Source organism: Sinohyriopsis cumingii, chromosome 11 (genome assembly GCF_028554795.1).
Source record: "Sinohyriopsis cumingii isolate HCF-2022 chromosome 11, ASM2855479v2, whole genome shotgun sequence".
NCBI lineage: Eukaryota > Metazoa > Mollusca > Bivalvia > Unionida > Unionidae > Sinohyriopsis > Sinohyriopsis cumingii.
In genome coordinates, this window is record NC_142971.1 from 94,996,926 (window position 1) to 95,021,213 (window position 24,288).

Here is a 24,288-nt window from a genome sequence, read left to right on the forward strand (position 1 = left end):
TCATAAATAATCAATATAAAAAGTTTTCAGCAACTGCAGATACAATATTATACATTATTTTATTTTCAACTACTGATATTTCAGGATATTATATAAAGTGTAACCTGCCTTAGCTGACACCTCCATATATCAGACACTGTTTCATATTTTACATAACTAAAATCGAGAAATCTCCTTCACCACACCAAACCTAGAGTTGATGGTGGTTCTTGAGGTGCCAGGTTTCTACAAATTCTCCTGGGATCATCTTCCTTTAGTTTTCTTCTCCTCTGCATACCCTGCTTTCCCTCAAGTTGACAGATGAGGGCTTTCTTTATAAGCTCCCTGATGTGGGGATGTTTTCTTTTCCTTGCAAGGGTAGACAGACCATCTGCAGCTTTTTTTGTTGTAACATCCATGCCTGTTTTAAAGAAAATTTTATTTTCTTAACATGTGTGACAAGCATCCCCATGCTAACCCATATTAACTTTTTACCCAATATTAGAGCCTCATATCAGTTCCCAAGAAGGAGTTGTTGAGGGGTTGTTTTTGCTCTTATTTGTTCTATCCACAAAATACTATGTGAGACAGGATGCATTTTTGCCCATTCCTTCAGAAAGCAACATGTTTTCATGAACAGGTATTAGCTAGTACCCCAAACGTCCTGAGCATATTCCATAAACCCCATATATCCTTAATAAAGTGTGTCAGACCCCTGGGAAGGTGCTATACATATCACTGGATCTAATTATTAGACTTGCATTGCTCAAATCAAAATAAATATCCACTAGAATGATAACAATACTAATTACAAGATAGGTATGCATGAAAATATTAAGATTCCTTACCACAAATATAAATGTGTGCTGATTGTTGCAAAATGACTTGTATCTAATACAAAGTTTTCATGACTTGTACATGTGAATAATATTCCATTTGTCTGATCTCCAGGCAGGGATCATAATGTACAATCAAAATATAAAATTATTTCTAATGTCCTGTAGTGAAACAAGCTTACACTATCTCCCCTTCTTTGTTTCTCATTACACCTCAGCCACTATGGATATTGTGATCCAAAGCAGCTAGCTCATTCCTAATCCTGTACACCGGAGGGATGTATGAAAATCTCTTGGCACTGTACATCATGATCTGCTGACGAAAAACTTCAAGCTCAGCAGTGCTTCTGCAATTATCAAAAACATGTATCTTGTAACATGTGTTATTTGTAATCTGCTAACAGATTAATACAGTTATTAAATAATCATTACTGTTGGTAATTTTTGTATACATAAAATCTTTACTGAAGTGTTTATTGATAGAGTGTCATAGAATTGTTTATACCTGATGTGCATGTATTATACCTGAAATTACCAAAGACTTGAGAAGGAGAGTCACTATACATGTATCATGTGCACACATCTTATGAATTCTAACTTATTCAGATCTTCAAATGGTAAATATATACAGTAATTTATTATTTAGTTGAGAATAAAAGTATTTAAAGTGGTCTTCACATTTTTCTTTTAAATACCATGCAATTGTTGCAATCCTGAAATGGCATACCTGAAATTTAAGTAATACTCCACTGTTTAGGAACCTTTGGTCCAAGAACACCTGTGCCAATGTTTTCAGCACTTTGGCTTTCTTCTTGGGATCATCTTCATCAAGCCAAGGCTTTGTCAGCTCTTCATTCTCCAGGTAAGGTTCATGAAGACATTTATTAATGCCTTGGCCATGTGAGAGGATCTACTCGTGTATTGGTGATGTGATTTAGGACACTCCTCAAGATACTCTGAAAGAATGCCACAATCAATACCTTTAGCACCTAAAGCTGGTCTCTTTTGTCATGGTGACCCCATATTGATAAGACAACTTGATTATATCATAAAGCGAAAGCTACATTGTAGAACTGGCTAATAGTTAGCGTAGCAGGATTCAAATTTTCCTCAGATCATTGTTCCTTCAATATTCCATATTACTGACATTTCAAATAAATTACTTTTAATAAACTACATACCTAGAAGATTTGGTGATGAATATATATGGATAAAAAAATACATTAAAAGAAATCAGAAGATAAGGTATATGCACTTTAATTTTGATTTCATACAAAAGTATACAATAGCAAATGTTTACATATATGTTTCAAATAAAAGTACTGAAAATTCACAAAAAATTGTGCATAGCTGCTAGCAGTCTTGCATGAAAACCAAAACTGGTTCATGTCTTGGGACCATTGTAATAAAGCCATATTATCCATTTGTTTGGCAACCTTGAAAAGTAGGTAGATAAAATAAAGTTAAAAATGCATGAAGAGCAATCATCAAAACAGAAACAGCTTTTCAATTCCAAAAGTTGTATAACAGTAAAGAGTGAAAACCAACAAGTAATTTAATTCCCAAGAATAAAAAATGAAATGTAAAAAGAACTTACAATATTGTAAATTAAATCCCAAATAAGTTATATCACCAGTCCTAATGAATAAAGTTCTAATGAACTGCCAGTGGTTTCCAAAAACAAACTTCAATTGTTATCTCAGTATTTTGTTTTTAAATTAAATATGTCTTATGTGCATTCATCATGAACTAAGTGGTTAGATGGGAAGAGGGCGTTAGCAAGAACTGCGTGTGGGACATAGATACATGTACAAATGGGAAACGGCATAAAGAAAGCATATGAGGCATGTAGACACAATTTCAGTATACAATCAATGGTCCTCTAAGTATTGAGTGGGGGAAAAAAAATAGCTGTGATTATTGGGTTAGCCAGCACAGTATACTGGAACTTTTTTGCATAACCAAAACAATAACAGTTCAAATTATGCCTTTTTCTATGCATCAAGTGGCACAGTTGAAATACCCAACCCCACTTCTGAGAAAGCGAAATTCAAGGGGTTTTTTCTAACTCAAACTAAGTAAAGCATGAAGTGGGAACTCAACCTGCTGGCAGTTATAATAATGTCCTTTATCAGCATTGCATTTGTTACATCATTGTTTTCAGCAGAATGACAATTGTAAGACAACTCCCACCCACACACAAAAAATCTGCAAGAAATTTGTCATTTTTACCTTCCTGATTCAATAGCAAATACTTCAGATACTGAAAGTGTCTTCATTCTCTCAGTATGTTGCAAAAGCACTTGGCCAGGTGTTGATGTGAAGCATGAAAATGTACTGGCCATCGGTTCTGTATGCTTGGGTTCATCTTTGCTATATTCTTTGTAACTTAGTAACTTAAAATATGAATCAAATATTCATTTGTATTATAAGTTATGTTTTAAATATGTTTCTTTATGCACTGTGTTAAACACTTAGAACTGAAATACTTCATTTAAGCAAGAATACATAATAATAGATCTTAAAAAAATTCACATCAATAAAACTAACTTGACTTCAGCTCAAAACTTTAACTGATAACAATCTGCCAGCCATATTTTCTGGTAGCACTACAACAACCTTTCCTATCATGACTAGAGATCCTTTTGTAATTGTAGTCAATACAGTGCTTTATAATAGATTTACTAGTAGTTGAAAGATGTACAATAAAATCTTATTATTTGTTCCATCACGTTTACATGATAAGGTTATTAAACTTTTATGCAAGTAATGTGCATGTCACATTAACCTAAGGGGTGTGAGAGAGAGAGAGAGAGAGAGAGAGAGATATGATATAAATAACGATAACGCTTGTAAATGTATCTAAGTTCCCTCGCCGAATTTTAAAAAAACCTGACTCACGAAGATAATTGACAGGTGTACAAAATGACCTTTATGAGCACGCTGTTATAAAAAATAAATAATATATTCAACCCCAACATAAAATACACAATGCATTATGCAGTCACCGAGTGAAATATTGATCAGCCGATCACATCTATTTTATGCATATTACAAAGCATGTCCTTGTGCAAACATTGTATTAATAAAACAGTGTGATTTCAAACATACAGTAGGAACAAGATATTGAAAAATGGAGAACACTTATACATAGACATCACAGTCACTTGGTTCTGGGGAAACTAATGTGTATCACCATATAACACAGACATTGGCATACCTGTCCAACAACAACTTCGCCATTTCAGTGTCTGATGCCAGTCCTCTTACATCAATGCTCTCCATCGAACAAACTGGTCCCCAAGACGAATCCTTGATAAGTCCCGTTCGGCTTCTCAGGCAGTTTTTCGACGTTTCTTCTCGGAAAGCGACAAGCGCGGGCGACCTTTACGTTTTTGACTCTCACGTGTGTCCGCCATTTTTGTTTATAGTAGATATTTAAATTACAACCACGTGACTCTTAACCCGCCCACTGGACGAAGATGACGTATACGTTTTTGTGGTCACGTGAGGCTTCCGTAACAGTTCGTGACCTACAAGTTTAAACTAAAGTGGGCCCCATAAAAATTCATTTTCTCTCGTTTATTTATCAATTGCCCAATTTAATCTTCTCAGACTCTAGGTTATTTTGAAATTATTTCAGCTTATAAGTCGACACATTTCACTAGTTACATGATCTGTAACATTCACAAAATTACAGACACTTTGCACTATGGTGCCTTTAAAGGAGATTAGAAATCAAAATTTTCCTTTTACGTATGTAATTCTCTACAGATTTTAATTCGACTGCAATGTTTATAAATTAAATATCGTAAGCTGGTAGTGATTATATTGCGTGGAAGATACCACGATTCCGTAAATTGCCGAGTTTTTCCGAGTTTTGATGAGACGACAGATCACGTGGTACCGTGACGCTATACTAGCCAGTCCTCATAAACATTGGCGAGCGAGGCAGACAGGAGATCACATTTGGGTTGCACATTCAAAAGTTGAATCTGCAGTCTGATATAATAGTTTATGTACTGTACTGGTAAGTGCTAAAAGAAATTTGTTAGGCACAGGCCCTGGGCTGGTGACTTAAATAAACTAAAAGTCCTGAATGAAATTCCACAAGCCCGGACAGTTCATACCTGTCAACTCTCAAACCGGGAGAAAAACCTCCCGATTTTGGGGGTATTTCCTCATCTACCTCCCGATCTCGTAATATCTCTCAATTTTGCGCAGCGCAGTCCCGATTATTACATTATGTCTGTCAATTTTCATTTGTCAGAAGAAAAAAACCTAACCCCAAACCATTTATAAATATAACGTATGCAATCAACAGTCTAAACTGCCACACATCGTAGCCATATGACTGAAAAATTTTTAAAGCTACGTTACAAATTCAAATCACACGCACACACGTCTAAACCCGGCACTGAACAAAATAATTAATATCATACAACAGTTTTTTTCTTTTTTCCTTCTTCAGTAAATAGAACGTGAAGATTAAACATTATTCAAGTAAATTTCAGATGTTTTTAAACAACTACAACAGTACTATAGTATATAAAAAAAATTAAAAGAATAAAATTGTCACCAATTAGCTTAAATGAATGATCACTTTGAAATTTTCTCTGCAAACAAAATCGCATCTCCATTTCCGCCAAAGAAACTCGGCCAGTTAACACCTGACATTCCTCGACCGTATATGAAAAGTTTAATTACCATGATTAAATAAGGAATAAAACAAAATATACCATGCAGTATATGTGCCCCTAAAGAACTAATTCTGAATAAATTTTTATTCAGCAAACAGTGTTACATGCATTAAGACTTAAACCTGAAGTCCATGGCATCGTAAGTAACAACAAAATAGGCATCGTTTATTTGGCAATCAATTGCTGGTGCTTACACATACACACACAGTCGAACATGGTTTATTTGAAGTATGTCCAAAGGGCATTCCTTTTCACAAGATAAATGCAAGGATAAGTATTATGTTCATTAGTCACACCGGCTTTATTGTTTGCGTACTTAAATCAAAACTTTAGCTATTTTGCAATTTAGCCAGAACTGACCAGAATATGCAAATGGGGCTTGTCATGGGGGAATAATAAGGCGTATCACATGGAGAAAAGGCACGTCAAATGGGCGGTCGCACATTGGGGCGGGGGGGGGGGTCAATAGTCCCCCTCCCCCCCGTTCTATTGTCAGACAGTTAATGTGAAACTTTGACGTCTTTTTTTTTTAATCGCTGCTTTTTAAACTGCCCAAGGAATAGTTTTATATCAGTTCCAATTATTACAGATTACCGTTTATGCATACTACATTTATACAATGTATTTTTTTTTTAAATTTAATTTTTAAAAGATTACTGAAAATTGTGTTTTCTCGAAACACGACAGGTTTAGAATCTTATATTTAGCAAAGCTTCCATTTGATTAAAATCAAATCTAAATTTCACCTAAGAAAGTGGTGATTTGATTTAGATTGTGCCGTGTTAAGGCATGTATGTCAACATCTTGAAAATACATTTACTCAGATTTGTTTTTGGCACTGCTGTTTTAGATAAAAGATATGTGGATTGATTGTTGGATTTTGTGGTCACTCATTGGCGTCGCTGGGGGGGGGGGTGCGGACCGCACCGTGTGACACCATCTCAGAGGGGTGACACCAAAATGAAAAATTGCAAATTTTACAGTGCACACACTGCTCGGTATAGTCGGATTTCATAAGCGGATAACCGATCATAGTTAAATACATGACTAGCAGGCACATCAGTGGCGTCGCTAAGGGGACCCGGGGGGTGGGGGTGGGGGTGAAGACTGCACCGGGTGACACCATCAGAGGGGGTGACACCAAAATGACATTACTAAGGATTTTGTATGGTCTGTTACGGAAGGAGGACCATGGGGTGACACCATGAGCTACCGCACTGGGTGACACCAACCCGAGTGACGCCACTGTGGTCACTTACTCGTCCTTCTGCCTATTTTCGTAACTCACACGTTTAACACTTTTTCCAGGATTTAAAATGTCCAAAGGTATGTCTGGAACAGCGCCAACTTTTAGTCTAGGCCTAGCATTTGCGTATCTTTGAGCTGCCATTTTTTCATGATCCGTCTCGTAACATTCCTTTGAGAAATGTAACGAGCACATAGTGCTGTATGGTGTTGCTTTGAAATCGACTCGTTTGTAATAATGTACCCATTCTTTCATTATGCCTTTATCTTTCGGAAAAGAAAAAAATTATGTCCACAGGCTTTTCTTAATGTTCTATTACACCCGTAAGCAACGCAAAACGGTATTGTCTTTTACTCTGGCAACTCCCACTTGGGCTGCTGGAGTCGCTACTATGACGTCACATCCCGAAAGTAACCGAATAGGCGCGGAAATTTTGCATACGAGGTCACGGAAATTCAGCTCCTAGAAGATAGGCCAATATTTAAATATTGGCATTACGGTCGCAGATGATACTTCAGAATAAGGTTTTCTGCTATAGTACTTTTATTATTATTCTATATTTCCATTGGTTTCTGGTCTCCTTTAAGGTAAGAAATTTGCCAGGGGCCAATTTACGAAACTGGACCCTGCCACCTCAACAGAAGCCGTTGATTAAATTTCCAAAAATATATAATGCTGCATCGTTTTCTTTGCAAATAATCATTTTTAACTCTGTCACCTATAGTATATTTGTTTTAAAAGAGTTTATGAAATTTTGTATTTTCCTGCATTACGATAAATGAAAAACAAACCAAGCAACAACGGCTTCTTCTTTTGTTGCTATCGCACTACTCATTCTATTGGTCCCAGTTCTTAAAACTCTTTCTTGGCACTTCTTAATCCTAAATTAATCACCAGTTCAGTCATGTGCAAGATTTGTTGCCAAGATATCTAGTTTGTTCTTTCAGGGTGCTATGATTCAGCCATATGACATAATTGTAACATATTGGGGAGACGGGTCTAGACCATGGTTTTCGGAAGGTAAAACATTTGCTTTTCTAGAGTCATGTCCGTTCTCTGGGGATACACAGTCCTCCAGTTGTGTTGTTATAGAATTTCTCAGATTAATCGTCATAGATCTGTGGGACAAATTTTAACATGTTATTGGTAATAAATGTACAGTCATAAATTTATAAAATCAGTATAGAAAGACTGTATTCACAGTTATCTTTGGTTCCTGTACTAATCTGTCAAATTTCCATCACAAATTTACTTTAAGTATTTTATCTACTTTTTAGGATTCTGAACTTGAGCTCGAATTTCTTGCTGGTAAAGTTGCGATAATGTGGGCTCACAACTTGCATGAAAGAAGGAACTATGGAACATGGTCTGCCATAATTGCTTAGTTTAAGAAGTATGGTTTAGTTGGCAAAATGTGGCCTGAATGCTAAAACAATACATTGGTCTATCTCTCCTCGTTTCTGCACATTCACTTTCACATTGGAAACATTCTTTAACACTCTTCATATACTTGTATAATACTTAAATAGCACGAACCAGCACTTCAATATTAGCACTGTCAAGCTATAAAATGTACAAAAATTTCAGTACAATGGTATAAACGTAATAACGATAGGTATTCGATTATAGGGAACCAAGAAAAATGTAGACTTCTCATAATAAACATCGGATTTACAAGAAACGACCGAAATCTACAACTGCTATATAAAAAAAAAAAAAAACAATTTTCAGCAGCTATAATACGCAATACAGCTATTGCTTGATAAAATAAAATAAAAAAACATTTGCACTAAGGGACAGCACGTGCCGTGTACATTGACTAGATCTGACCTAGTTACCCCGACAATTAAGAAAGGCAACTTTAGTCAAAGCATATGACAAGATGTATACTTCTGTATGAACATTACTTATATTCGAATGAAACATGGACATATCTTACTGAAAATATAATCACCAAAGAATGTCGTGCCAGATAGGATTCAATCACCTATTGTTTACTTACAGTGAATCCGTACAACCTGTTGAATAGCTAAAAGGAACTAATGCAACAAATACTTTACTAGAATAGTGGAGAAACAGGAAGCGTTCGAATTTGTCTGCTTTTCAGAATAAACCATAACAAAACAACATATGTCAAATTTACACAATTTAAATTTTAATTATTTTACCAAATTTATTTTTATGACTAACGATTATACAAGGTACTAAAACTCTACAAACGTACTTAAAACAAAAGAGACTGACCAGCAATTATGGTTTTTAACCCATTCCAATACGCTTATGTTTTTTATATCTAGAGATTTATGCATAGGAGTGTAACCCGTTTGAGTCCCACAAATGAAGGTGCATGAAGCTGCCATGTCAGATAAATACACTAGGTGTTCGCAGGTTAATCAATATACAATGACAAACGTTTAATCAATTTTTGCTGCATGTAAATCATGATCCTGATCTAGTCTGATAATGCCCCGTTTCTGTTTTCGGACAGGTAAGTAGATTTGTATTTCGACCAACACCATAACGAACTCAGCCTTGCTAACTGTCGTATCCTTGATAACCATCGAGTACAGCTTGGTAACTGATTTGAGACTGATCTGTGCACGCGGCGAGAAGTTCCATTTAAACATATATTCGTAAAAGTAACCGTATTGAAATTATTCTATCAGCAACACCAGCTACTATTTGCATGGCTCTAAAAGCAATTCTGACAGGTGTGTCTATTATAGTTCTTCTGTAATAGTGATAGTGAAGAATAAATGCCTGGCAAACATGCCTTCTTCAGATGAAACATACACTTTTAACCTACTATACTCCTTTTTACTTCTACAACTGCTATACAATGACATAAACTGTCTTTTTAGTGATTATTTAAGTCTCTGGCAATTGTGCGTTCTGAACACCTAGTGTTACGTTCACCTCGATCTATATTGACTGCGCCATCGAATATTGGCTGAAACGAACGTTGTTATCTTTGCATAAGAACACGGACAAGTGCGTAATTGTTGAATATCGCCTCTTCTTAGCCACGTCAACGGGGAATGCAACCGTGGTTGATGACACTGACAATGAAAACCAGTAAAGTGAAAAGGTGTATGATGACAAGTGGCATCGCTTTGGCATCCGTCAGGTTTGACACGCACAGCATCATTTTCTATGGCAGGTGTAGTGGTAGTAGTAGTCATAGCAAAGTTCCCATGATGTCCTGCTGAAGTAGTCATAGCAAAGTAACCATGATGTGGTATTGAATCACTGAGGTCACAGCGTACGACATCCCTGCAACCCTGAGCAAACTGCCGAGGATTTCACCGTACCCTCATCGAAATGAGCCTGTGAAAGATGAATATTCGTTCCCTGTGCGTTTGCCTGAATACTGTAACTTTGAATGTCAAGGTACTCCACTTGAGAATCACCGAGCCTAAATGGTGATGTTTGTTGACTACTATTCAACTTTCTCGCTTGGTCTTTGTGATTGCAATGAGGTATCGGTCTTGGATGTTTAACCTTTTTATATGCTGGCCAATATCGGCGTTGTTGGGGTGCTCGTCCGTCCTGGCTCTTTGACGGTCTCCTTGGATGTCATGGTAACAGTGACCCAGGCAATACAGCAGAAGATCTCCTAACAGTTATAAAACTTCGTTCAATTTTTAAGTGAGCATTTGCTGTCGCGTGGGCCGCAATGATGACATTTCCAAATTCGTCGGCTTCGACAAAGTCCGGTTCTTCTTCGTAATTGACCAGGATCAAGTCTTCACGAAGGATGTCCACGTGTTCTGTGGCTTTAGGTTAATCGTCAATCATCTGGAAGTAGTGGGAAGGTTCTGTCAAATACTCCATCTTGGGTATACAGAGCCGTTGTTCCATTTTGCTCCACAAGCAATTCAACATCACTTTAGCAAACGATCGCCTTCCTTAGTTTTTCTCCACGTGGTCTAAATTGTTGCCTTCCTGCGCCTAGTATTTCTCTGAATTTCGTTTGGTCTTCAGGAGTCTGGCACCAGGAATGATTACTGCTGAGTTCTTGGTTCAGTTTCAAAAAGGCATTCACGTAGTATGTGAAAACGCCTTTTTGAGTATCGTTACCCTTGTGGTATTTTTTTTTTTGTCTTTGGAAAATGTTAAATTTCGTACATTCCTAACAGTTGGTATCCCAGGTCCAGCGCTTTAAACAATTCTACGCTGGTCCATGCTCCTGTCAAGGCGCGTTCTTTCTGTGTGTGCTGGCAAGGTTGGTTTTGGTTGCACGTTTCAGCACAAGTATGGCACAAGGGAAACATCAGTTTTCCTTGGCAATGGTGTGGTAAAACGGGATGGTACAAGTTCGTGGGATGCAAGACATTACATTTAATCAATCTTTAGTATTGTAGAATGTTCTCCAGGTCGATGTGTTCGGTCAGCAATTGTGGTTGCCCTGCGGATAAGTGACAATATTTGCATACGTAAGGATACGACGAACACACGTCCAAGTATTTGATTACTTCTTCTTTCTCCTCGTCGGCGTGGTTCAGCAAACAGGTGGTATTCGTCCGTCCTCCATACAAACTGCCCCGCGGGTTCAGTGGGTCCACCCACTTGTAACTTTCCACGACGCGTTTAAACTCGGGATTGGTTTTCAAAAGGTGATCGTACTCGTGTTCCCACGTTTCCACCACTTGGTATCCTTGCTGTTGTAACTTCAAGCGCCGTTGACAAGTGGCCTGGTACAAGTCTTCGTTGAGGGTAGCAGATGGGACAACCGTGAAATAAGCATTCGTAAAACTCGTACACCATCTTCGGGTTTTCTAAGTCCCAGTCATCTACTGAATATGTTCGGATGGTCTTTTCGCATCCTCTCTTGCGGACGTGTTGGATCCATTTGTCATCCTTGTCGCACAAATAATGTAACCAGCGTAGGGCTTTTACCGAGTATTGACATTTGACAAAGTTTGTCGTTTGAGGGCTTATGACAGCCAAGGTGTTTTCGGACATGAATAGTTTGAGGTAAGCTAAAGAACGCGCTTTGACAATGGTGCATGCTTCCTTCAAAGAATCGAACCCTCCGTGCTCCATAAACAGATGTAAAAAAAATTCCACAGCAACGCCGTAAAATGTCCACGTCAGAACGACAATACTTCAACATCTCTTCCTGAAAGTCGAAGGGGTCTGAGGCGTGAGTGTGGTACCAAGCGTAGAAAGCTTCTCGTTGCTCGGTGTGTATGTTGTCGCTTTCGTAGTAGTGAGCCTAGGAGAAATGGGGTAGAACGACGTGTTGACTGGCTTCGGTATTGAAAAAGTACGGAAAATAGTCTTTGGCCATTTCTATCATTCCAAACGTTTTAGTCATTCGGCTCAAGGGCATGGCCAAGTAATTCATCGAATCTCTAAACTGTACTTGTCCCACTTATATGTAAATGATTTTGGCTTCGTTCATTCAAAGTCACTTTCGGACGTTCTGGATGCTCTTGGATGCACTTCTGGCATGCTCGATCAGCCACGCAGAAATTAGGAATGTGAATACCGGTTTCTTTCATGCATTCAAAATCGAAAAATATGAAATTGCCTTTCTGCTGGTCATCTTCTTCCTCTTGAGTTTAGGAATTGTATTTTTGAATGAAGCATGTTCCAAGTCCACGATTTGGCGACAAATGGGACATAGTTTCTTTCATGAACATTCGTGTACCTTGATACTAGTGGTACATTGCTGTTTCAGTGTGGTTAACAAAGAGTCCCACACATCGGTGATGAACTCTTCTGCAGTATTCAAATGGTACAACGGACTTAACATCTTTAAACTTCAACGTGTAAGTGTAGGCCATTGTTCTAAATTTTATAAAGGAGCGCTTTTCCGTCTCTCGAATGTGATAGTAGTTTTGAGGGGGTTAATGGTAGTGGACTTTGGTTGGGTGTAGACTCTCTGGGCCTGGATTCTGGTTCACTCATATCATCTTCAAAATCGCTGGCATTGATTTCATCCAAGACTTCAGCTGATGTGCGAGGTGATAGGTTACGTTTCTGTCTCTTACTTTCTTCTCCTTTTTCCACGAAATGATGCGATCGTTTCGTCTTAACTGCAAAAAGTCAAATGACTACATTTTAAACGCCAGGGTCACCTATTATATATTCATTTCAGACCAGTGTATATATAGTAGGTTAATGTCTTCCATCCCAATATTCATTTTACTCTCAAGCCTACCAGAACGATGGAAAAGCCAACATAGATCGAACTTCTGATCAGAGCTTTGCGAGGTGTCATAAGAAAATTTTCTTCAGACAAGCCGACGGACTACTCCCCCTCTTTTCGAGAAAAAGGTCAAGGTACATGCTACATCTGCAAAAAGAAAGGACATTGGTCTCCAGAATGTCCAGACCTTCAAAAAAGCAGGATAGGTGTCAGAAGAGACAAAAGTCAAGATGCCTGGTTATCATGGTTAAGACAAAGGACATTGGTTTTCAAACTGCCCTAAGAAACAAAAGGAGCAGGAAGAGGGGGAGAGGGATTCCGAACAGGAAGAAGTAGAGGTACCCTCCAAAAAGAAAAAACCCAGAAACGTCAAGAAAGAAAGGAAAAGAAGACAAAAAGAAAGTGAGGAAGAAGAGGAGGAAAGACTTGTGAAAGTAAAGAAATTAAGAAAACAGAATCAAGCTCATGAACTTTTTAAAGTTGTGTTCTCGTTGATATTGGATTGTATATTGGTACCAGAAAAGACCAGAAAGAAAAAGGTAAGTGTCTCTTAATTCTTTTTTTATAATGATAAGGACCTACACTCACGCACTCATACACATCATGGGAAAAAAAGGATTTTAGTTTTAATTGATTTTGGCAAATTGGAATACTATCTCTTTAGGTGGGAGCAATGAAAAGGACCGTTGTTTTAAAAAAAAAAAAAAAAAAAAACCCTCAGGAATGGGAAGTAATCAGCTTTAACTACCTTATCCCTTTGCCATGGGCAAGGCCTACTTCTAGGCTTGCTCCTGTCAATGATATGATAGAAATCACTAGTTTTTGGTATCTCAGGCATAGCAGGTGTCTGAACAGGGTTGGAACGTTTGGCACAGTAAAGTCTTTTCCTCTTGGGCCGCATTAAAGAAGTCTGACACATTTGTTTCAGACTCATTAACTCTGCCAAAATGTCTACGAGTACCGTCACTGTTTGCCTTTCACCACCTCCTTCTCTCCTAGACCTTGTTTCTTCTCTGCTTCTTCTTCCTGTCGTTTCCTTCTTGCCTTTTCTTCTTCTTGCTGTTGCTGTTGAAGGAGAAAAGCTCATTCTACTTCTTTCTGTAGTTCCAAAAATTTCTCCAATTATTCTTTCTGTCTCTGTCTAAAAACCTCGACGTGTGGTAAGGAAGGCGAAGGTGTCGAATTTACAGGAATAAATTCTTGTGAAGAAGAGAGAAAATCCACTAAATTCCAATTTAAATTGGTCTCTTCTGGAAGTAGGACTGTGTTGGCTTTGGTAGCCACTGCTATGCCATCACTTCTCATCTCCACGGCCAGTGCATCCCAATTCATCGTCTTCTTAGCTTCCGTCAGGCTCTAACAATGTAGTATGAATTCACTGCATTCAGATGCTAGCACATTTATATAGAGAATGTGACGTTACAAGTAGCTCTCTTCAGACGGGTAGACAGACTCTGTGACTGAACTTTTGTAATGCGTGTTTGGATTGGTGAAAGAACTCAATCCGTTTTGATCAGCTCTTACACTATAAATAATTGCAGTTCACTTCATTCCCTTCACCTGTTCTAATCACAAGATGTGGACAAATGTAGAATCATCTACCCTCGTATTGTCAATGCTGTTCAGCCCGGACTATCCCATGTATGTCAGATCATCATGGCCCTTACCCAAATGACTGATACAGCCCTTTGGAAAAGAAGGATCTATGCTCCTCTATGGACCAGAGATGAGACGAAGTTCGAGGAAGAGAAGAAGATCTGTAAGATGCCCTCTATGTTAATGGAATGGTGTTAACATAAAACACAAAGGCCCTTTTCAGGGCCATTCCATCTATGTATGTGTCCTATGTCTATGTCCTGCCAGTCCCGCCCCGCCAAGCGTTATTATTTGTATAGTTTATGATCTAGCTGAACTTACCTGCTATCCACAGAACTAGCTGAATGTACCCACTACCCGCTTTTTTCTCACTGTCACTCTTATTTGGCCCGACTGAAGTCAGCCACTTGCAACATTGTTGCCAATGTCCAGTACCATGACATCACCCACTTGTTCCAATTATATTGTCCCTATACAAAACCCAACCTTTCATCTTGTTCCTACGTTGGCTCAAGGGGTCTTGTAATGGTAATTCCAATTGTCCCTATAAATTTTGTCCCCAAAGTGGCCTGATGTAGTGTATGGACATTCCCATTGTCCCTACAGTGGCCACATACACTACTATCATGGCAGCTGTACTGAATTTAAGATTAGCACTATGTTTGTTAACCAGCTAGATGTCATAAGAAGTCTTTTGGTGACCCCCCACCCATGCTGATATGTCCATCCAAGCATGAGCAGTGATTATAAAATTTTCAAGCTGACTGCCACTGTGGCCATATTGATGTCAGATTGGCATAATTTTCATCCAGGACCAACCAGACACCATAAGAACTCTTCTGATGAAACCCCGTGACAATGTAACTTCCTCTGAAGGAATAGTAGTAACAAGATGTCAGTTGAACACCAGATTCATTTAGATCCATACGAAAATTTTAGGCAGATTTTGTCTGGATTTTAGGTGGATTCAGGGCATATTCCACTTAAAAAATCCAAATTTCAGACGGACTTTATGTGGACTGGGAATACTGCTAAGGTAAATTTGTCTAATAGTTAAGCATACAATTTCTCTTTTTCCTTTAAAGGATCATTGTTAGATGGAAAAGTTCTGATTTTTCAGTTCATTTTTCTGCTGTAAGACGGATTTTGGACTTGGACTGATTTTAGCAGAAATGTTAGGCATAATTTTTAACTTTATCAAAAGAACTACAAAACAAAGATGAATCTTTGGTCCTGGTGCAAGGCAGATTTTTGACTTTTTTTATTTGATGTTTACTCTGAGAAATAAGTTTTTTTGCTTCCTATTAAAATATGCTCCACAAAAATCATACCCTAGTGAAAATATGACTGAAATTTCAGTGAAATCAGTGAAAAGTCAGTGACATTCACTCAAATGTCCTTTTTGCACCATGTTGGTGTTTCACCAAATTGCAATGAAATTTCACTGAGATGTTGACAACATTTCTGAAAATATATGCGAGATTTTGTAATTGAAATTTGACTGACAATACCAAAATTTCTGAAAATATCAGAGAATTCGTGATTGAAATTTCAGAGATTTTGCCAAAATTTCTGAAAATATATTCTTAAAATATAATCATATTTTGTCATTATAATATCACTGATATTTCAATAAAAAATATCAATAAGAAATATTATTTTACTGATATTTTAAAAAAAACTTTTATTCTATTTTAATATAATTTATTTATTGTTTCTTGTAAAATTTCATTGATTTTCAGCAACATTTATACTTTCTGTTTCCTGTGGGTTTAATATATCCATCATTCACTCATAGCAGGCAAATTTTCTTTTTATGTTATGCTTCAATGTATTCGCTAGCTATATGTTCAATAGATTGAAATAGAATATTTGTTACTGGACCCTTTACAATGTCATCTCTGTAACGGTTATGTTCTGTTGTCATTTGTGAATATTTTGTAAAGAAAATATAAACTGTAACATAATTCTCCTTCCCTTCAAAGTAGCACGTTAAAAAAAATTGCACCTGGTTTATTTCGACTTGGTTCATATTCAACAGGAAGCAACCATACTTAACACTTGACAATGCAAGCATCTCAAGATAACTTCAAATTTCTTGGTCATAATTTTATTGTTGTCTATTGATGGCAGTGAGAAAATATTATATTTTTTCACTCCAATGAATTAACAAGATTGTTTCTGACAGAAAATACAGTATTCACATCAAATTAAAAGTGATAGTACTGTACTTATAAGGATGTCCACTTTAATGGCTACATACTATGATTATGAGAGAATACGCTGCAAGTCAAACAACATCTTGTGAAGAATCCATTTTTATTCATTAAGTAGTGATTTTTGTGGATTTTATAATTAATACAAACAACAATTTGAAACCTATTACAATACTTGTCACTGCAAAATGAAGTAAAGAAAATATATATGTACAACAAAAATTCCTCCAGACAAAAAAAATCAAGTTTACCCCTTTGTTAAAAAAAAAATCTGTCCACCCCTACCTGTGTAAACATCTTAATATCACAGATTAGAAATCTGTAAGATTATGCAAATGGAATGTGTGGATTATCTAAGTTACATACTTTACAATAGCGCCCTATAACAAAATTTTATGAATTAATTAGCAAAAACCTGCACATCAATTATGACATGAAAAATTAAAAGTTTGTAAAGTTTCCTGAAAATATCAATTCTGAGAAAGTAAGAAAGTTTGATCTCTTCCACAAAAATCCTTTGCTGGTAATTTGTGATAGATGTAGTATGTATCATTGCAATTTTCTTGGTAAACATTTCAAGGAACAATAAGATATGGGTAACTTAATTCATGAGACCTTCCATCATGAAGACCCAGGCCCACTGACATGGCATCTCACTGAAGGGAATGATTGGGATCACAACTTCAATTCCATTAGGATGGGTTGATGGTTTCCTCCATGAGATTGGATAAGAATAACCAAGAAGGGTAACTACGGTAGCACTAGACGGGGTTGGGGATGCTAGGTACAAGGTGTCAGTCTCAGGCCATTCCAACACTATGGCATAAACATTGGTTTCTGTTTCAACCTTCTTAGATGTGTACCTGCAGACAAAAATGGTAAAGTGATGCAATGTGTTTGAGAATAGAATATATACACATATATACACTAGATGAAAAGTTCCATAGAAAGTTCCAGAGAATTAAAGAAGTTAGAGAGGCAAAGTACAACGGTCACTCACAATGAATTACACTGAATTACATGCCAATGCCAATGGTCTGCAGATTATAAGAGTTTAACATTATTATTCACGCATGTAAATTCATGTAAATTCTAGTTTCTCCTAACCTGAAGTCACAAAGCGAATATACATTACCTATTAACTGTATAGCATTCATATGATTTTTTTCCTGTGAAATAGTGAACCCAGTAAACAATTTTTACTTCACCGTCTAGTACAGTTATAGTATTTCACAAGATCATTAGTTCCCTACAATCTGATGCACTGAAAATGAAAACGATTTTTATATCAAATGCCACTATAATGATTTAGCTTGTAATCTTCTTACCATACATTAGGAGTGTATGTGTCATTCTGATATGTCCAAGGGTTTGTTCCATATATGGCATCCCCATTCACCCTCAACCAATCTCCCAGCTGTCGGAGTCGCTCCTCAAAAATTGGCTTTATAAGTCCATCTTTTGTGGGGCCAACATTGATCAAGACATTTCCACCACAACTGAAAAAAGCAACAATATAAGCATTGTTGTTCCCAAATCATCAGTCAGGGCTGGGTGTTGGTTACATGTCTCTACTGGAGGCAACCTCTTTATGATAGAGGTACTTTTAAAACTCCACTGGTACAGTTAAAATATTTTCATGGCCAAGTGAAAAAATATGGATACAGTAAATGATGTCCAAAATGTTTGAGCAGAAAGTTACCATGTTAAATGTATTAAACCTATGAAGATTTGAAACATGTTCCCCTAGAGAGGAGGGGCATGGTTGCCAAAAGATACTAATGAAATCTGCAGACCTCTCCATGCTTACCTGATAGTCTGTGCCAATATCTGTGTGATATTGTCCATAGTCAGGTAGTCTTCCAGTGTGGCTGTTCGTCGGTAGCCCCAGGAATCACTGTCCAGTGTCATGGCATTCTCCCACTTCCTCTTCTGAAGTTTACCTGTAACATAAACAGACATAGGGGCCATCCATTTAGTATGTACGTAAAAATCTGGCAAAGCTTGACCCCTCCCCCCATGTACACATGCTTACTTTTTTACACACACCCCACCTCCGTATATATGCATGATGCATGCACACACACACAAATTCTATAGTACAGCCTATATTTAATCCACGCAGAACCATAAATGAATAATAATATTAATGTATTTACTGAAACAGGTAGTCCACTGACGTTGAATGTCTGTCTGCATCAAATAAATAAGCTGCGTAACTTTAAACAGTTTGTCTAGTGTCCACTAAAATTCAAACACTGAATGAACCCAATCGAACAGGTTACGTATTAGACAAATTATTATCAAGGTTTCATCCACCCCATTTCCTATGCATACATACATTATCAGTAGACACACACCCCCATACACAAGCATATGCATTTGGGTTACCCTCCACCTTCCATGTGTACATACTAAATGGATGGCCCCATACCAAAATAATAACAATACATCTTTGGAAAGAAAAAAATTATACCTTATGACAATGAGAAACTACTGACTCAGTCAGCTATCATACAGAGAGTTATTTGATCAAAACACAACAAATACTTTCATTTTTCTTTCTTTGGCTTATTCTTCTCTTTGTTACTGTACAAAAAACCCAAAGATATAACCAAACATGTACAGATAAATCCAAAGATATAAGCAAACATGTACAGATAAATCCAAAGATGTAAGCAAACATGTACAGATAAATCCAAAGATGTAAGCAAACATGTACAGATAAATCCAAAGATGTAACCAAACATGTACAGATAAATCCAAAGATATAACCAAACATGTACAGATAAATCCAAAGATGTAAGCAAACATGTACATATAAATCCAAAGATGTAAGCAAAGAAGTAAAAAAGTCAGCAGAAGGTGTTGCTCTTACTCTCACCGTTTCAGAGATAATAGGGAGTTCAGTCCCTCTACCAAGCTTAAATAATTGTAACTAAATATAATCATTTACAGTTGTAAATAATGTGCAAATTTATAAGTTGTAAAATGATTGTTTATGAAGACAGCTAGAGTTTCCTCTTTATAATGCTTTCATGGAAGCCATAAGTGGCCTGCATTATAAATGTGACAGCAATTTATATTGGATATTCTAACAAGGTTGTGTTATAAAGGAACTCATAAAAACATAAAAATAAGGTATTTCATGATGTGAAACCACTTTATAATTAGTTTTCATTTGCAATGAATTAAAAAATTTAAAAAATGTTGTAATTGGACCATACGGAAGTTAAAATTTGGGGCAGAGATATACCAAGGGATTTTACAGTGAGGGAATATTGTATTCTGCTGGTCTTTATAATTGCAAAATGACCATTTGCATTGCTGTAAGCAGCCATATCTCGACACGTATATACATTCTCCACATGAAGTCATAGGAAGCCCTACTGGCAGTGTGCTGACAGATTTAACATTGATTTTATGAGGCATTTGGAATCTTAACAAAATGTTAAAAAAACATACACAAAAGGGAGGTACACAAAACATGCTTGTTGTCAGTATTAAATAACAAAACAAAGTTTTACACAATTTTAATAATCACAATAACAGTTATGTGAAACAAAATGCAAAAGTCAACAAAGAGTGTGTAAGATCATTTAGAAATCTGAAGTGATTTATGACCTGCTATAAATACAGGTTGTTGAAAAACATTTTGATCCACAACCACTGTGTGATAGTGAAACAACATGCCCATGTAGTCATAATATCTCCGTGTGATAGTGAAACAACATGCCCAAGTAGTCATAATATCTCCGTGTGATAGTAAAACAACATGCCCAAGTAGTCATAATATCTCCGTGTGATAGTGAAACAACATGCCCAAGTAGTCATAATATCTCTGTGTGATAGTGAAACAACATGCCCAAGTAGTCATAATATCTCTGTGTGATAGTGAAACAACATGCCCAAGTAGTCATAATATCTCTGTGTGATAGTGAAACAACATGCCCAAGTAGTCCTGATATCTCTGTGTGATAGTGAGACAACATGCCCAAGTAGTCCTCATATCTCTGTGTGATAGTGAAACAACATGCCCAAGTAGTCATAATATCTCTGTGTGATAGTGAAACAACATGCCCAAGTAGTCATAATATCTCTGTGTGATAGTGAAACAACATGCCCAAGTAGTCCTCATATCTCTGTGTGATAGTGAAACAACATGCCCAAGTAGTCCTCATATCTCTGTGTGATAGTGAAACAACATGCCCAAGTAGTCCTGATATCTCTGTGTGATAGTGAGACAACATGCCCAAGTAATCCTGATATCTCTGTGTGATAGTAAAACAACATGCCCAAGTAGTCATAATATCTCTGTGTGATAGTGAAACAACATGCCCAAGTAGTCCTCATATCTCTGTGTGATAGTGAAACAACATGCCCAAGTAGTCCTCATATCTCTGTGTGATAGTGAAACAACATGCCCAAGTAGTCCTCATATCTCTGTGTGATAGTGAAACAACATGCCCAAGTAGTCCTCATATCTCTGTGTGATAGTGAAACAACATGCCCAAGTAGTTATAATATCTCTGTGTGATAGTGAAACAACATGCCCAAGTAGTCCTGATATCTCTGTGTGATAGTGAGACAACATGCCCAAGTAATCCTGATATCTCTGTGTGATAGTAAAACAACATGCCCAAGTAGTCATAATATCTCTGTGTGATAGTGAAACAACATGCCCAAGTAGTCATAATATCTCTGTGTGATAGTGAAACAACATGCCCAAGTAGTCCTCATATCTCTGTGTGATAGTGAAACAACATGCCCAAGTAGTCCTCATATCTCTGTGTGATAGTGAGACAACATGCCCAAGTAGTCCTGATATCTCTGTGTGATAGTGAGACAACATGCCCAAGTAATCCTGATATCTCTGTGTGATAGTAAAACAACATGCCCAAGTAGTCATAATATCTCTGTGTGATAGTGAAACAACATGCCCAAGTAGTCCTCATATCTCTGTGTGATAGCGAAACAACATGCCCAAGTAGTCCTCATATCTCTGTGTGATAGTGAAACAACATGCCCAAGTAGTCCTCATATCTCTGTGTGATAGTGAAACAACATGCCCAAGTAGTCCTCATATCTCTGTGTGATAGTGAAACAACATGCCCAAGTAGTCCTCATATCTCTGTGTGATAGTGAAACAACATGCCCAAGTAGTTATAATATCTCTGTGTGATAGTGAAACAACATGCCCAAGTAGTCATAATATCTCTGTGTGATAGTGAAACAACATGCCCAAGTAATCCTGATATCTGCGTGATAGTGAAAAAACATGCCCAAGTAATCCTGATATCTCTGTGTGATAGTGAAACAACATGCCCAAGTAGTCATAATATCTCTGTGTGATAGTGAAACAACATGCCCAAGTAGTCCTCATATCTCTGTGTGATAGTGAAACAACATGCCCAAGTAGTCATAATATCTCTGTGTGATAGTGAAACAACATGCCCAAGTAGTCCTCATATCTCTGTGTGATAGTGAAACAACATGCCCAAGTAGTCCTCATATCTCTGTGTGATAGTGAAACAACATGCCCAAGTAGTCCTCATATCTCTGTGTGATAGTGAAACAACATGCCCAAGTAGTCATAATATCTCTGTGTGATAGTGAAACAATATGCCCAAGTAGTCCTCATATCTCTGTGTGATAGTGAGACAACATGCCCAAGTAATCCTGATATCTCTGTGTGATAGTAAAACAACATGCCCAAGTAGTCATAATATCTCTGTGTGATAGTAAAACAACATGCCCAAGTAGTCATAATATCTCTGTGTGATAGTGAAACAACATGCCCAAGTAGTCATAATATCTCTGTGTGATAGTGAAACAACATGCCCAAGTAGTCCTCATATCTCTGTGTGATAGTGAAACAACATGCCCAAGTAGTCATAATATCTGTGTGATAGTGAAACAACATGCCCAAGTAGTCCTCATATCTCTGTGTGATAGTGAAACAACATGCCCAAGTAGTCCTCATATCTCTGTGTGATAGTGAAACAACATGCCCAAGTAGTCCTCATATCTCTGTGTGATAGTGAAACAACATGCCCAAGTAGTCATAATATCTCTGTGTGATAGTGAAACAACATGCCCAAGTAATCCTGATATCTGTGTGATAGTGAAACAACATGCCCAAGTAATCCTGATATCTCTGTGTGATAGTGAAACAACATGCCCAAGTAGTCATAATATCTCTGTGTGATAGTGAAACAACATGCCCAAGTAGTCCTCATATCTCTGTGTGATAGTGAAACAACATGCCCACGTAGTCATAATATCTCTGTGTGATAGTAAAACAACATGCCCAAGTAATCCTGATATCTCTGTGTGATAGTGAAACAACATGCCCAAGAAGTCATAATATCTCTGTGTGATAGTGAAACAACATGCCCAAGTAGTCATAATATCTCTGTGTGATAGTGAAACAACATGCCCAAGTAGTCCTGATATCTCTGTATGATAGTGAAACAACATGCCCAAGTAGTCATAATATCTCTGTGTGATAGTAAAACAACATGCCCAAGTAGTCATAATATCTCTGTGTGATAGTGAAACAACATGCCCAAGTAGTCCTCATATCTCTGTGTGATAGTGAGACAACATGCCCAAGTAGTCCTCATATCTCTGTGTGATAGTGAAACAACATGCCCAAGTAGTCATAATATCTCTGTGTGATAGTGAAACAACATGCCCAAGTAGTCATAATATCTCTGTGTGATACTGAAACAACATGCCCAAGTAATCCTGATATCTCTGTGTGATACTGAAACAACATGCCCAAGTAATCCTGATATCTCTGTGTGATAGTGAAACAACATGCCCAAGTAGTCATAATATCTCTAACTGAAATGTAAGCATAGCTTATGAATGCAAATTCTTATACATACAAAAACTGTAGACTGGAAAGAAACGTTTAAAGTACTTATCCACCATATTGTCAATCAGTTTTAAAAGAAAAATACAATATGTTTTTGATTTTATCCTTTAAAAATTGGGCTGCTCAGTCAGAATAAGATCTTTTTTATGCTCATATTTTCCTTCATTTACTAAAAATGAACTATGGTTGCGTGACCTATTTTTATTCCAATGTTAAAAGACCTTGTCAGAATGTGCTGCCACTTCTCTAAGCAGTTCACTTAAAAATCATCAGAATAAAAAACACAACAGATCCTGATCTGCAATTTCATTAAGCACCAGTGTGTATGCCATTTAAAGGAGACATAGGGTTTTCCACCATATAATTGGCTTACTTTTATAATAATATGATAGAAAAATGGTATTAAAATACAGCTTTCTCCAGATCCTCATCCAGTGGGAAACATTCAATGACTGACAGTCACACTGCAGAGTAGGGTAGCTAAAACATATCACTATATGTATCATGTGGTATTCATTCAGTACTTGCCCAGCAGGCATAATATTAAATGACTGACCTGTGAAGCAGGGTAGCCAACATAGCACTAACATGTGTTTGTAAAACTGATTTCAGCATCTGAACACTGAGATAAAAAGAAATCCATTTGATGACTGGCAAAGCTGAAAAACACTTCAA

The 24,288-nt window shown here is 37.2% G+C and overlaps 1 protein-coding gene and 1 long non-coding RNA gene across 5 annotated transcripts in view; both read right to left on the bottom strand.

The window, feature by feature from the left end:
* Positions 1-40: 40 nt before the first annotated feature.
* LOC149789039 (uncharacterized) lies at positions 41-4,277 on the bottom strand. 4 transcript variants are annotated; one of them, XR_016424291.1, is made up of 3 exons: positions 4,036-4,277; positions 1,543-3,211; positions 41-1,162 (listed from the first exon to the last, which is right to left on the bottom strand). It is a non-coding gene; the product is annotated as an uncharacterized LOC149789039 (long non-coding RNA). The 4 variants fall into 4 exon arrangements; XR_016424292.1 differs by having other exon boundaries at positions 1,543-2,251; positions 3,048-4,274; XR_016424294.1 differs by having other exon boundaries at positions 1,543-1,771; positions 4,036-4,267.
* Positions 4,278-16,814: 12,537 nt separating this feature from the next.
* Positions 16,815-24,288, bottom strand: part of LOC149789040 (alpha-L-fucosidase-like) — a 29,104-nt gene continuing 21,630 nt past the window's right edge. The window contains exons 6-8 of the mRNA XM_089975215.1: positions 18,541-18,673; positions 18,059-18,229; positions 16,815-17,593 (exon numbers count right to left, since the gene is read on the bottom strand). Of these exons, the coding sequence (XP_089831341.1) occupies positions 17,332-17,593; positions 18,059-18,229; positions 18,541-18,673 (566 nt within the window). The 3' untranslated portion in view covers positions 16,815-17,331. The remainder of the gene's footprint in view (positions 17,594-18,058; positions 18,230-18,540; positions 18,674-24,288) is intronic.